This window comes from Lottia gigantea (assembly GCF_000327385.1).
Source record: "Lottia gigantea unplaced genomic scaffold LOTGIsca_33, whole genome shotgun sequence".
Classification (NCBI taxonomy): Eukaryota; Metazoa; Mollusca; class Gastropoda; family Lottiidae; genus Lottia; species Lottia gigantea.
Window position 1 is genome coordinate 2,304,217 of NW_008709110.1, and position 16,486 is coordinate 2,320,702.

Genomic DNA, 16,486 nt, shown 5'->3' on the forward strand with positions numbered 1-16,486 from the left:
ATGATGAACATGATGCCGGTAAGTGTACAAAGATAAAATATTTCAACTTAAACAAAAAATGGCACAACCAAAGGAAAGCCCGAAAGGCAAAAAAACAAAAGAGAAGAGAAAGTTATTAACTTATTTATAAGCCAATCAAGGGCCTAATCCACGTAATGCAAGATAAATACACCACTCTCCCAGCCACTACAGTAAGGCCTAATTGTAGGTAGCAGCAGTAAAGTAAGCAATATATTTAGAATTAGGCTTTGCAGGAGGATCCCATTAACTTTTTCAGTATTATACAGTAACCTATTTTCATGCATATAAAGATTCAACACCGACGTTCTTCAAAGTTAAAAAGATCTTTTTTTTTACGTCTTAGATGTTTCTTCAGATATTCTATTATATAATTAGAATTGGTTTGTTTCGATTGTCTTTATGAATCCCTCACTTTGACCCATATTTCATTAGTAACCAACTCAACAACTGCGGCAAAATGCGTCACCTATTTTCGTGTACAGTGTTTGATCTATAAATAAGTCTAGAAAAACATGTTGTATGGATACCCTTCTTCTCTTATTATTTATTTTTAATATCAATTCATTATAATTAATGACAATTCCTTCAAGGAGCCGTGATTTAAAAATAAATAGTGACTGACAAAATAAGATACGTAGCGTGATTTATTGCTATAAGTCATTGAAACAACATAAGAATATGGCTCACATTGTGTTCTATAGAATTTTTCTGCTGACAAAGATTCCGCTAGTTGATCACGTGACTTCATTCGTGGGACTACATTCTAGGAGACAACACTTGGAATTTCAATTACAGCTAAGGATTATAAGGAAATTCGTCTGATAAAAAATTGTGACGTTCGGTAATAACTGAAATCTGCCATTTTGTATTTGTCAAAGTAAACATTAATACATTTCCGGGGGTGCACGTAATTAGGTTACTTGACTGTACTAGCTATTTAGCCAGTAAAAGGGTTCCAGGTAGCCTCATTTACCTAATATTCCTCTTGTTATCACACATGTAATAAAACTTGTGTCATCAATGGTGCCTCAGGCTTTTAAAGTTTTTTAAACTGGATTTAGCTTAGTCAGATTTCCTTTCATCAGATGACAAAGTAAAGTAGCTCTAGTAAGTTGAGTTAACCTTTGTCATTACTGTTGATAGGTCAACTCTTTTTCAGCAGTAGTAAAGTAAAGTGGTAGATTAAATGTTATATTGTTATATGAAAAACCCCAAATTAAAATTTTTTATTCAAGAAATACCTCCAAAAATACCGTTTCTTTATCTGTAAGTGAATATGTCAAGAGCAGAATTTCACAAATAGGTATAAATGAAATTCCTTTGTGCAAAAATCTTAAACATTGCAATCAATCTAGATTTTGGCCATGGTATGACATTTTTCCATAAGCTGATATAGATTTTAAAGTGGAAAACCATAAATCTACAATAACTTTACTGTTTTCTTTATCGACTCAAAAGAGATCTAAATTTATATTAGCCAGATATTAAATCAAGCAAATACTAATCATGAAAATTTGTGTTCAATTTTATTTATTTTTCATTTAAAAGAATGCTCAGAAAAGAAATAAACAAAATGTTTGCCACTAAATTATAATCAAGTTGAACTTTTAGCAACTCAAATGTGATATAGATAAGTATTTCTGGTCATATTTCTTTAGATTATGTTGGCAAGAAAACCATGTTTGTTTAATAGATGACTGAAAAATTAAATTTGATTGTGAACAATTGTATTTCCTAACAACAGTCTATTGATAGACTTTTAGTGAAATTATTAAGTGAAAAAATCAAACTTTTTTTTGCAAAAAAACTAACTTCATACATCTTACAGTATTTTATAAACATCTAATTATATCACATTGTTAATGACTAAGATATAATACAGGTACAGGATGGACACCAATGATTTTATTGTTTATTTTTATAGTTTAAAAGTGTAAAAATTGTAAGTAAAGTTAAGTATAGGATAAAAAATAAATGTCAAGTAAACAATTAATATAAGATAAATACTTATCAACTTCCCTAAACATTTGAAGAATTAAAGATGAGATACCCTTAGTTTGTGAACATCTGGAGATCTATCCTGTCAAAAACTGTCAGATTATATGATGTTTAAATTATTGTTCAATACCTTCTTTGAATATGTGATATCACATGTAAACGTGATAGTAATCTTATATATTCTCATGGTGTTTATATATTATCATTTGTCCATCAAATATCAATCAAACATAAGTCAACTGCAATTGAGGCATCCAACATAACTTCATCTGTTACTGAATTTAGGAAACCAAAAAAATATCAGTTAATTCTGCTCAAAACCTCACATACTGATATAATAATTCAAATAATGTAACTTAGGTTATCCAGTCACTAAAAGAACCTAGCAGGATAGGTTTTAATTTGCTTTGATGTCAAAATGATTTTATATTTTTCAGAACAGTATTTAACCTTGAGAACCTTAAGGCAACATTTCTTGAAAGTTACAATATTTTTCCTTGTGATATTTAAATGTGGTGTCTCATTTCTTCACTTTTTCTACATTTTATAAAATAACAATGTATTTTTTTTCAAACTTATATTGTGTCAGTATATGTTTATAAATGTTTCAAGCCTGTTCAACATGTTCACACTGAAGTGTTTTATTTGTCTTGGGTTATCAATCTGTTGATGGTGTATGAACAAGGCTGTGAACAAATACACAGAGAAGGTGAATCAAGTAAAACTCATTCCTTAAAGTGATTATCCCTGATAGATTTTATGTCAATAATTTTAGTTTTCACATACCGGTATAGGGATATTAATATTCTAAAAAGAGCGAACAAATTTTTTTTTATTATGTCAGCTCCAAAAATTGCCTCCAAAACAGATATCGACTGAGCGTTAATTGAAAATAACACTTTACACTTTAAGGGCATTAAGAAGACATTTTCTAAGTGATAATTGTGTATAACAGACATCTAATTAGTGACTTTCATTGAAATCTGGTATGTCACCTTTAAAACTAAACTTGCTAAGTATTATAGTCTGTTTAATATTTTAGTATTTTATAGTTATGTAATGCGTGAACATATGGACATATATTTGACAGAGTTGTATAAATTAGAAAGTTAAAACATAATCTGTGAAAGGTGAGAAATATTTGAATAATTGCCAACTTTTTAGACTTGTTTATGGTGACACTCATTTTTTATTAATTAATTTTTTTAAATTTTTTTTTAGATGTTCTTTGTGCTGAAAACAAAGTTAAAAAATTTTCTGTTTGAAAATTTGAATATACAAGATATACAGGGTAAATTTCTCTCTTGTATTATTATTACAAATTTGGTTTGTTAATACATTCCTGATAATTTCAGGCTGTCTTGGAATTATTTTACATATATTTCCCATAGTTTTGAAGCAATCAGAGAAAAAAGGCAAATCTGGATTTTTTTTCTGCAAGTGACTGCACTTGCCATCCATGATCAGACAAATTTGTCATGTTTCTCATGTTCTTTTCTTTTTGTTTTGCAGGTTTAATTATTGCTTGTTTGTGTGTATTTCTCGTGACAGCCCTATATGAGGCATTAAAACTCATTCAGTTGTATTTTCAACTTCGTGTGAGGCAAGATCCTTTAACTTATGCTAAAACAGACAATTCAACAAGTGATAGAAGTGTTTTGTTGACTCCTTTTCTGATACCAGTGAATATTCAACAGATTAGAAAACAAAGGTTAGTATTATGACTCATGGTAGCTAGAAAATGGTACCCAGATGTGTGTATGACAGTGGCTATGCAGTGTACCATCTCCTCTGTGCATTTTCAAAATAGGCTTTTTTGCATTAACGAAACTGATGTATGTTCATCAGGTATAAGGGAAATTTGCACACAAAAGAAAATGATTTATTTGATTCAAAGAGCTGAAAGATAGGGAATAGAACTGCATTGTCGTATCATATCATTTGCTTTGTAATTTTATTTGGGGATATGTTCAATTTAAAAAAACAACAATCCTGAACACAATTTTTGCATATTTCAGGTTAAAATTTCATTTCTATGGTTGTCTAAGTCACATGGTAAATTTATCTCTAGCTTATTTTATTATGTTAGCAGTTATGACCTATAATGTATGGTTAGGTTTATCTGTCTTAATAGGTAAATATTGTTCACGTTCTTTACTGTTCCATATTGAGTCATTGATAAGTGTTCAGGGCATCAAAAAATGCTTTAATCTGATAAAGATACTTTGTTTCACACTAAGTAGTATAAAATTTATATCTAACAAGGAATGAAATACTTCACATTTGGTATGTAAGAGACACCAGGAAATTAATGCTGTACTGGTATATTGTTATTCTGGGGCATTTAAACCACAGTCAAGTATACCCAAAATCTTAATGCTATTGTGGTGAGACTTGTTATTTGTTTAGCATTCCTTTATGATGCTTATAATTTCTCAAATATAAATAGATTATGTAAGGTCTTTATGTCTTCAAATATAGCATTTTTCATTGAAATTTCTTTTGTGAATGTTGTAGGTGCTGCAACAGGCTACCATGTATTTGGGGCTGTTGGTGTTCAAGTCACTAGTAAATTTACAAAGGTAGCAGCAATTAAAAGACTGAATAATGAGGATACAAACATTTCAACACAAGCTACTGATCCAGTGCCTGATAATTGCCATATATAAGTTTTGTGCTATGGAGAGTTTGATTTGCGCAGTCACAAAATACCTCTGACATCTCTTGAGTTATATGGAAACGACCTCTCTAGAGTTATTGGAACTAATCTTTCAGATTTTTTGATAATGATTCAGTGATTCGTTAAGTGACATTTTGTATTTATTTGATGATTCAGTTGTCGTGTTTTTGGCTATATTTTTAATGTGATTTTATCATAATATACAGGTACTATGGAATACCATAATTATTTGATTTTATATAGACTTGATTTTATTCCCACAACAATGCTTTGAATTGTGCTTTTTAGAATTGTTGATAGTATGATTTATTGTAATTGTTACGGTATTTAGGGTAAACAACTGTCTAGTCTGTTGAATATTGTTGATATTTATGTCTGTTTATGTATTTAGTTCATATCATTTATTTACAGATTTCTTAAGCATATGCAAAGGAAAATTTATTAAATTTAAGAAAACATTATGAAGTAATATTGCTTATGTTGTGTTTGCAATAGTAATCTCATCAAGTCCTTATTATAGGAACCACAGACGTTGGTGAATGTTGATGATGATTCAATCATTATTTAAGTAAATGTAAGTAATTGATGATGATTCAATTATGATTATTAAAGTGCATATAAGTCAATAATGATGAATCAATTATGATTATTAAAGTACATGTAAGTGAATGATTATGATTCAATGATTATAAAAGTGCATGTAATTTAATGATGATGATTCAATGATTATAAAAGTGCATGTTATTGGATGAATATGATTCAATGATTATTAAAGTACATGTAAGTCAATGGTGATGGTTCAATGATTATTAAATTGAATAATGATGATTCACGTGCTGAGTATGTGTAATTGATTCAAAGATGATTATTGAATTTCATGTAGTTGAATGATGATGATTCTATGATGATTGAATACTATTCATTATTGTTGTTGATCCATCAAGATTGCCCAAAATCAGTCTATATATCCCTTAACACATTAACAGAAGCTGATGCTACGATGCTACAACCAATGTAAATGTTACAAGGGCTCGATTGACATTGCATGTCCTTGATGGACTCAGTTTATAGTTTTGGTTTGTTAAAGGTCTTTTCTAAAAAATTTTAAGGAATATTATTGTTGTTATTTATGTTATGTTATATGGATTAAGGGCTGCTATATATTTGTATAAAATGTATTTGAATAAATACTGTAAATATAACATCTTTATTAGATTTCTCTAAAACATTATCTTATATGATATAAGATACTTTAAAATATTCCTGTCAAACAATATGGAATTAATCAGTATACATTTCTGTCAGGACTAGAGCTTTACATTTTATTTTTTATCTAATATTCATCCATCTTAAAAACATATGCAAAAATCTGGAAACTTTTCAAATCAAGGATCGAATGATAAAATTTCTTCATATTTACATGAGAACAATATTACATAAATTAAATGATATACTACAGATAATCATGGTAACAATATATAAACTAAATGATATACTACAGGTAATCATGGTAACAATATATAAACTAAATGATATACTACAGATAATCATGGTAACAATATATAAACTAAATGATATACTACAGGTAATCACGGTAACAATATATAAACTAAATGATATACTACAGGTAATCATGGTAACAATATATAAACTAAATGATATACTACAGGTAATCATGGTAACAATATATAAACTAAATGCTATATTACAGACAACATGGTAACAATGTATAAACTGAATGACTTACTACAGACATCATGGTAACATGGTAACAATATATAAACTAAATGATTTACTACAGACATCATAGTAGCAATATATAAACTAAATGCTATATTACAGACAACATGGTAACAATGTATAAACTGAATGACTTACTACAGACATCATGGTAACATGGTAACAATATATAAACTAAATGACATACTACAGACATTATGGTAACAACATATAAACTAAATGATATACTACAGACATCATGGTAAAATGGTAACAATATATAAACCAAAATGACATACTACAGACATCATGGTAACAACATATATACTAAATGATTTACTACAGACATCATAGTAACAACATATATACTAAATGATATACTACAGACATCATAGTAACAATATATAAACTAAATGATATACTACAGACATCATGGTAACAATATATAAACTAAATGATATACAACAGACATCATGGTAACAATATATAAACTAAATGATATACTACAGACATCATGGTAACAACATATAAACTAAATGATATACTACAGACATAATGGTAAAATGGTAACAATATATAAACTAAATGATTTACTATAGACATCATGGTTACATGGTAACAATATGTAAACTAAATTACTTACTATAGACATCATGGTTACATAGTAACAATAATAGAAACTAAATTACTTACTACAGACATCATGGTAACAATATATAAACTAAATGATATACTACAGACATCATGGTAACAATATATAAACTAAATGATATACTACAGGTAATCATGGTAACAATATATAAACTAAATGATATGCTACAGACATCATAGTAGCAATATATAAACTAAATGCTATATTACAGACAACATGGTAACAATGTATAAACTGAATGGCTTACTACAGACATCATGGTAACATGGTAACAATATATAAACTAAATGACATACTACAGACATCATGGTAACAACATATAAACTAAATGACATACTACAGACATCATGGTAAAATGGTAACAATATATAAACTAAATGACATACTACAGACATCATGGTAACAACATATAAACTAAATGATTTACTACAGACAACATGGTAACAATATATAAACTAAATGATATACAACAGACATCATGGTAACAATATATAAACTAAATGATATACTACAGACATCATGGTAACAACATATAAACTAAATGATATACTGCAGACATAATGGTAAAATGGTAACAATATATAAACTAAATGATTTACTATAGACATCATGGTTACATGGTAACAATATATAAACTAAATTACTTACTATAGACATCATGGATACATAGTAACAATAATATAAACTAAATTACTTACTACAGACATCATGGTAACAATATATAAACTAAATGATATACTACCGACATCATGGTAACAATATATAAACTAAATGATTTACTACAGACATCATGGTAACAATATATAAACTAAATGATATACTACAGACATCATGGTAACAATATATAAACTAAATGATATACTACCGACATCATAGTAACACGGTAACAATATATAAACTAAATGATTTACTACAGACAACATGTTTACATAGTAACAATATATAAACTAAATGATATACTACAGACATCATGGTAACAATGTATAAACTAAATGATATACTACAGACATCATGGTAACAATATATAAACTAAATGACTTACTACAGACATCATGTTTACATGGTAAAATTTATAAACTAAATGACTTACTACAGACATCATGGTAACATGGTAACAATATATAAACTAAATGATATACTACAGACAACATGTTGATATGGTAACAATATATAAACTAAATGAATTACTACAGACATCATGTTTACATAGTAACAATATATAAAGTAAATGAATTACTACAGATATCATGTTTACATAGTAACAGTATGTAAACTAAATGATTTACTACAGATATAATGTTTACATGGTTACAATGTATAAACTAAATAATTCACTACAGACACATGTTTACATAGTAACTATAGATAAACTAAAGAATTGACCACAGACACAATCATGTTTACATAGTAACTATAAATAAACTAAAGAATTTACCACAGACAAATGTTTATATGGTAACAATATATAAACTAAATGATATACTACAGACATCATGTTGACATTTAAACCCATTGATTTACTTATTGTTTTTAAGGCATCAATTTTTAACTAAAAGATTTACTACATATATCAAGTTTTAAAAAATAATTCACTGGAAAGCAGAATTGAAACATCTTTCAGTCCTGTTAGGAATTGATCCGGTGGAATATCATATCTCATGCAAGGGACAATAGAAACTTAGTCGAACTTATAAGAAATTGTAATTATCATTCCGGCAATTTCGCTTATCAGTCCGTGTGAAACCAGTAATTTTACAAGTGACTCCAGAATGCATAATCAGATATAATAGTCTAGCTCATTGGTCGTCGATTGAATTTACCACTCTTGTAGATACGAGTTGCATTCCTTTGCCAGAAAACTTCTCTTCCTCGAGAATGTTTTGGATTTATAAATATTTAATAATAATGAATAATATAATAGAGTTTACGTTGTTTAACTCAACACTATCAGATGCAAGTTATTTCCGAGCGATGTGTTTTGTCCTACATTTTGTTCAGACCTAGCCAGTTTATAAACATCATAATTTCCAGTATTATTTATATTTTTTCAATAAAAAAAACCAAAAAAACCAACAGCAAATGAGTCCTTGTGGGTTTATAAGTCAGGTAAAATATTTTCCTTTGAGTTTTTATGGTATTTAGAACCCTTTCCCTCGGAAAATTCCTTTAGATGCGGGATTTTAAGTATCACTAAAACCCTCAGCCATGTTTTATCCTAAAGATAAAAACCCGAGTGTTTTATCCTCTAAATCAACTCAATGATTAATTTTACATCTAAACAGTACCTCGAAATTACACTCTTTAACTGCAGCATGTGGCCTTGGTTTCAATTATTCAGAAGCAGTCTAAGAGATAAAGATAAACAATTGAAACCAGAAACTCTACAAATATTATTGTGATCTATGACGTCATAATTCAACTATTGTTTCCCCAACTTCAACAGATGGTTGAGTATTATTGAGCCTACCCTACTAACGTAAGTTCTTTTATTTTTAAGGTTGGAAGGGCGAACGTGAAGGAGATCACTATAATTAACGGTGCGTATTGATTTTATTAACTCCTTTAACCATTAAATATTAACGCTTGATTTATTGATTGTATTTCTAGATCGAGTGTTAAGAATTCTTCTGTTGTATTTCACAATTTAAAGTTTGGTATCATTGGATTTGTCCAGAAACCTTAAATATGGCTCAAAGATTGAGAACATTAATACAAGAACGTAAGTTAATGATATTAATATTAAGACTACAATAATTAATCAATGATATTTAGGATATATCATAGGTCTTATCATATCATCTTCATATGGAAATGTTGACGTATATTACCGTTGCTCCTGTACGTCCGTCCGTCCACATTTATTGTAGACACGACAGACACTTTGTATGCATGTATATATGGATGAGATCTGGAGTGCTCTTAACCTAGTCAAATTTGTCCTGCAGACACCATTGGCAAGGGCAACAGTCTTTAACAAATATTGATGAAACTTTGTATGCCCCATGTATGTTATATGTATTTCAGTAAATAAAGACATTGGTATCATTTCTGGCAGCTACCAGTGGGCGTATGTTATCTTGCTTGGCAAGCTAATATTTAAGAGGAGTGGATCATATTAATACATTATTCCTAGGAAGATGTGTTAATTTCAAATGCCAAGTCATCAATCCATAATTTTCTATACATCTGACAACATTCTTTTGCAGTGAATTAGAAATTTTAAATTGAATATTTAGAAAATTTACAAATCACAGTAGTCGAATAGAGGACACATTTTCACTTTCACTCATTCCAGGTGAAAATCAATCATCCGGCGGATTATTGGGATATTTGGCAAAGAGAAGAGGGCGAAAAGCTTTAAAACGTCAAGTCGATCAAGGTATATATTATATTTTAGGTGATTGTGCATTTTTCAATGTATGAAATTACATAGAAAATATTAAGCCTATATGAAAACGATTGGATGTGATATACAATAAAAGACACAAATAACAACGGCACGCAGAATTCTTTGCATTCATTCTGCACTAAACTTAAGATTCAAGACGTTCGTGACGTAATATTTCAGAAATGGTCAACAGACTTTGTGAAACAGAAACTATGTTAGATGAACTCCAAGCTGAATTAAAATATATCCGTGAACATCGTCAAGAACAAGAAGGTGAGATTTTTCATACCGAAGTTTTCTAAAACATGAAATTCAGAATAATTACAAGAGAAAGAACTTTCAGAAACAAACTTTCATGAAATCGCACAAGCTGTGTGTGTCTGTGTCAATCCGGGACCATCTGTAACACATACCATCATCTAGATAACACATGTATGCATCAGATAGTCATGTTGACAACCCATGAATGCCTCCACATAATACCATGAAAGATCCTGTCTATTAGCTCTATTATAAAATGAAATGAATGGAATTTTACGTCCTTTAATTTGCACCATGTGGGCTAATGATGACATGTTCTATTATAGCTTCAACATCAAAACTAAAGAATGAAATTGAAAGTCTCTATTCGAAAAGAATAAGAGTAGAAGATGACTTGGAATTACTTCAAGGTTAGAATATATTTTAATTTTGTTATTATGCTATGATCATCATTATTATGCTAATAAATATAGCTATTCATACCTATTTGCTAATATTTAAGGTTGACATTTTCAAATGGTTATCTGGATTGGATTCCTGAATAGTAACTATAACGGATTTTCCAAAAACGTCCTCGTCTAACAAAAAAATCTTAAATGAATCTATGATCTTATATTTTGGCTTCTTTTTAAAGATTCTTTAAAGTTATCTAATGAAGAAAACCTTGATCTAAAAGAAGGCGAGAGGAGGAGTAATAATAAAATTGAAGAAATGTATAACCAATTAAAACTGAGTCAGGAGAGTCTAGAATTTATGACCGGATCTTTAAAAACATCCGACGGTTGGTATAATTTCATATGCATAGAGGGTTACATCAATATCAAATTCAAAATAGAATCCACTATATTTGAGTTTACATAAACTGTGATGGGATCAGGTCGACTAGCGCAACAAATCATCGCAATCGACTTGAGCAAAACAATAACAACTGCCCTCATCTGGATGTTCAGAAAATAGAGTAAAACATGACCAACAAAAAGGTTGCCACTATTGGTGACAACTGAGATATATGTGCGCTAATGCCAGTGATTGATCCGGTTCTACCAGATTACGCAAGTTACCGACACTGCTGAAAATCTAAACAGTGCAGGTTGATCTGGGACCCTCCGAACCCCCCGTCGTCCTTTCTCCGAATAGACTTCCAGTGAGTGTGTGCCCGCGCACATAAAACATTAATAGATGCATTATCTTTGATGTTTTCGTAACTAGAGCGTGTAGAAAATCTTGAATCAAAGCTAAAGAAATATGAGGAAAAGATGAACCATCTGCAAGGGGTGAAAGAGTATCTTGCTAAAAATAGTGCAGAGAAGGAGCATAAAATGGAACGGATGAAAGAATTATACAAAAAGGATAGAGATGCTTTTGAAAGTAAGTGGAACGATAAAAAAACGAAACGCATGCAGGTAAGAGCTTATACGGACTATACCTTATTGAAAATGGAATAGAAGTAGAAACAGCACTTTCAATGATCATAATGAAACTTTGTGTTCAATAAAATGCCAACCATTAAATCTTATGGCCGCAACCATTGAACACAAAGATTAGTTTGTGATTCTCTTATATCTGTATATCCCCCAAAAATTATACATATATTGAACATGTCTGGATACTTTACAGCATATCAAAGATTGGTGGCTCAGTGGTGTCGTGTCGTGTCACAATCTATAAGCTATAGTTGTACGCCCCCGAGCGGGAACATCTTTAAACTGTTACAGAGCATTTTTTTTATATCAGTTTTTTTTTCAATGCCTTATTTCAGAAGTACATGAGTTTAATTTACAAAAATTCGATCAGCTACAGAAGAAATATGAAAACGTTTTAGTAAGTTGATGAATTTTGATCTCAGTCTAGTTTCAGAGCTGAAGGAGCTCATTTGTCGCCACCCAAAACCCAATGTTTTGTTCGTTGACAATTTAATTTAAATTATTGTATTTTGATCATATAAAAATCAGTTGTCAATTACAGCGTCACCTATGGGAAAAGTGTCATAAATGTAGAAGTTGTGGAACCAATATCCCATATACCAATGTTAATGAATTCTCTAAACCAGAGGAAATTTCACTCAAAATGTTAAAATTACGCCAAGATAATAAATTTTCAACGGGTATGTATATAGAAAAGATATATTAGTTCTTACAGTTTTATCCATCTAAAACTATATATTTATATTCTACATCTAAAAAGTTTGAACTACACAAAATATTTACTTTTAAAAATCAAATTTAAACAAAACGCTTCTGTCATTGTAGATGGAATATCAATCACTAATGAACCAAAAATAACCGTATTAAATACAACATTTACAATGATAGAAAATGAACTGTATAGATATAAAATAATGAATGATCTATTAGAAGATAAAATAACAGAATATGAACCCGAATATTCAAGATCCACAGATACAGTGAAAGGTAAGGAAAGTGATCATGGAAGTTGTGAAATTTGAGGTATTTTAAGTAAATATCCCCGGGATTTTATATATAATATCTAAATTCTCCCGGATTTTATATAACATATCCCTGGAATATAAAATCCCACTAGAATAGGGAGAGTAATATAAAATCCCTCTAGAACAGGGAGAGTGATATAAAATCCCACTAGAACATGGGGGGTATACCACTAGATGTTTAAAAGGACACACTCCGGTAATTCATTTGCCATCTGTTTGCATGTTAAAATAATGTCAAAATTCAACCTTCTATAACTTTTTTCAGAAATCTCGTTGAAAACTTTCCAATATGTCACATGAAAGCCTGACCAATGCTTCGTTTCTGGACAAAAATTCAATATATCATGACCATCTTGAACTAGCCAAGCTGAAAGTAGACCACTATTTCATCAACATCCGCTTGACTGTCAATGCACACAAAACGACTATTTTTAGAATTATTCTTCCGCATGATTATCTCTCATCATCTCACAAAATCTGAAAGAAAATGCAATTTTCAGACGTCAAATATCAAATCTAGACAAAAGGTAGTGGACCACAGCCATATACACCCACCACGGCATGCGGAAGGTAAATATTCAAGATTTTGGGGCAAGGGCAATAACTCTGCTTCTAACGATCGAAAATAGCTCAAATTCGAACTTGATCTTCGTTTTATGAATATGTATACACATAACGAATTTCATTTGATTCTATCAAAAAATCTAGCTTTTCGAACGTTTACAAGCAAATGTTGACGGACGGACGGACAGGGGTGCCGACAATATACGTCCACATAGAGAGATGTGGGCGTATAACAATTAGTCAAAAATAGGCATGCAAAACCCCCAAGAGGGAGAGAGAAAGAGGATTTCTAAACATAGCACGGGCTACTTAGCATAAAATTGATTACTGATGAACGAATGTCAGCTTTTTTTCCAGAAAAGTTATCTTCCTCTTTTAATAAAAATTTCTCGCCAGATAAGTTGAAGTACCAACTGAAACTGATCATTAGCGTATTTAATTAAATCTACACAACTGAAGCTCTTTCTGTCTTCATGCCCTGGTTCTGCAGGTACACATTTTGTTTTGTTTCATTTCAGTGGAATCGGATTATTCAAGTTTTTCTGATGAATCCTTTCAAGAAGAGACCCCGAACATGAACATAATATCAGATGATTCTATTGGACAACCCACAACCCTGAATAGTTCTCTAGATGTTTATCAAAGAGTTTCTAGTATATATGAAGAAACATCTGAAAGCTCTGATATTAGTTATGGAGAACTTTTAGATGGTGCTATCAATGATCTCAGTAAAATATTCCAACGTACAGCTCAATAAATAATGTCAACATTGATCCAAATTTCATAGTAAAATATATTCTCATTTTACTTTTTTTGCTAAATTATACATTTACTTCTAACTGCGTTTGTATATTTAAAATAGTAGGTAACTTTGGTCTTTTTCTTTTCAACAATACAACAGTTGCTTCCCTTGTAAAACCAGAACCAATAACAGTAATTTGGTCAAATGTTCTGTATCTGATGATATTGAAGCGCACTTATAAAAGGTTGATGTACATAGCTAATAATGTTTGGTAGGTATAGTCGTGGAAGGGATGACATAAAATAAGATTACAACCTCTTTACCACATTTTTCTCATCCTCCAATTAAATAGATTCTATAAAAGCACATGCTCAGATTACTAGGACTGTAATGATTTTTCAGAAAAGAACTTTTCCACTTCAGTGTATCATCCATTGATGTCCGTAATATCTACCTTAACTAGCAAATGCAAAATACAGATGTAATTATCAACAGAATAGATATGAAGCGGTCAGAATGTCAAAAGACTCTCTGTGCTGTCCAAACGTAACTTGTTGTCTAAACGGTGTGAAAATCCGCAAAATATTCACCACCGAAACCAAAGCGTAAAACGACTCCCAAGACAAGAAGAAAGGAACAGGAAGTCATTAAAATAATTGATAAAAGGGTAAATAACCGGACGACATGGTCCAGAAACAACACTATCTCATAAACAATGAATTAGAAACGGGATAGGGGACATATTGGCTAATAAACTACATAGTGTGATGCAGCATGAAGTCAAGATAAGAGATAGATCCACAACCCGTGAGGTATACACAGTTAATGGACAGGAACTAGATAATGTTCGACATGCTTCTTTAAGCCAACGATAAAATCACACCACTTTTTATACATTAAACACAAAAAACCTTCATTATAAAAGCATTCCAGAAGGCCTATTCTTGTCCATTTAGACGTCTTCATATTTCCTTTGGCTTTGATTGATGGCCTCAGTTTCACTTTTAGCACTGCTCTTCATTAAAAGAGACAAGAAACGGTGCTCGCATCCGGCTATGTTTATCTTTGGTGGTTTTTATAAAGCAAACCAGATTACTCGAGACGTTTTGTTTGTGTAGAGATGTTATCTTTACGTTTATCACTAAAATTATAGGCATGAAGTATTAGCAATAGACATAACGATAAACGTAGTAGGAAATTAAAACTAAAACAAGAATGAAATATTGGCCCTTCGCCGACTCCTGTATTTTTATGCTCTATGGCACTATCTCATTGTCCCCAATGGCGTATAATGTTTTCTGTCTACCTCTAAATTAATACTATGATATTAAGCATAAAGTGTTGAGTACTTGGTATAGATGCACTTCTTTCTAAAGATCAATAGAGTCAACTGGGAAGGTCTTTACAGAGTGGCAGAAACTCAACCTTCCAAAAATGAACAGCCACTTTAATCAAACGCCCAATAGAATGAAGAACCAGCCAATGGTCATCGAAGGACATGCATGTTATTGTTGGTCCACATAGATTAGCGAATTGAATTGATTTTAAATGACAATTTTTCCAATATTTATGAAGGAAAACTTTAATCGGGAACATTTTATTCACGAATATTGCGGAGAAGCCGACATTTCCGTTTTCCAACAACTATGAGCATTAATATCATAAATGTTAAAAATGTTTTATTTTCATTTCCTTCATATTTCAAATAAATATTTCTTTTCGCCTGAACAACCATCATACAAAAATGTTTTTAATAGAAATCAGATGTTTTAGACATCTAATAAATATTGTTTCTTTAGTTCTCTTAGTGGGCTTTACATAGATCAACAAGTTCCTTACAAAACTTTACCATTCCACAATTGAATTAAAAATAACGGAAAAAGAAAATTCTTATTTTGACATATACAAATAATAAAAACGTTTCGAATTCTTGCGCAAAGGAAGCAAGCGCTTAGGTCATTCTCAATTCAAATTCTCTAATCCCTTTAATGAGTTAAATTTGGACGAAGTAC

At 30.6% G+C, this 16,486-nt stretch overlaps 2 protein-coding genes across 2 annotated transcripts; both read left to right on the top strand.

The window, feature by feature from the left end:
- On the top strand, positions 1–4,688 carry LOTGIDRAFT_162356 (hypothetical protein; the record flags this gene model as incomplete). The annotated part of the gene is made up of 5 exons (XM_009058316.1): positions 1–18; positions 3,241–3,310; positions 3,532–3,730; positions 4,038–4,153; positions 4,537–4,688. 5 exons carry the CDS (start codon positions 1–3, stop codon positions 4,686–4,688), a joined length of 555 nt encoding a protein of 184 aa, XP_009056564.1.
- A 7,287-nt stretch (positions 4,689–11,975) lies between these two features.
- Positions 11,976–14,489, top strand: LOTGIDRAFT_162357 (hypothetical protein; the record flags this gene model as incomplete). Its single annotated transcript, XM_009058317.1, has 5 exons — positions 11,976–12,087; positions 12,479–12,540; positions 12,685–12,823; positions 12,969–13,130; positions 14,251–14,489. 5 exons carry the CDS (start codon positions 11,976–11,978, stop codon positions 14,487–14,489), a joined length of 714 nt encoding a protein of 237 aa, XP_009056565.1.
- Between the last annotated feature and the right edge of the window lie 1,997 nt (positions 14,490–16,486).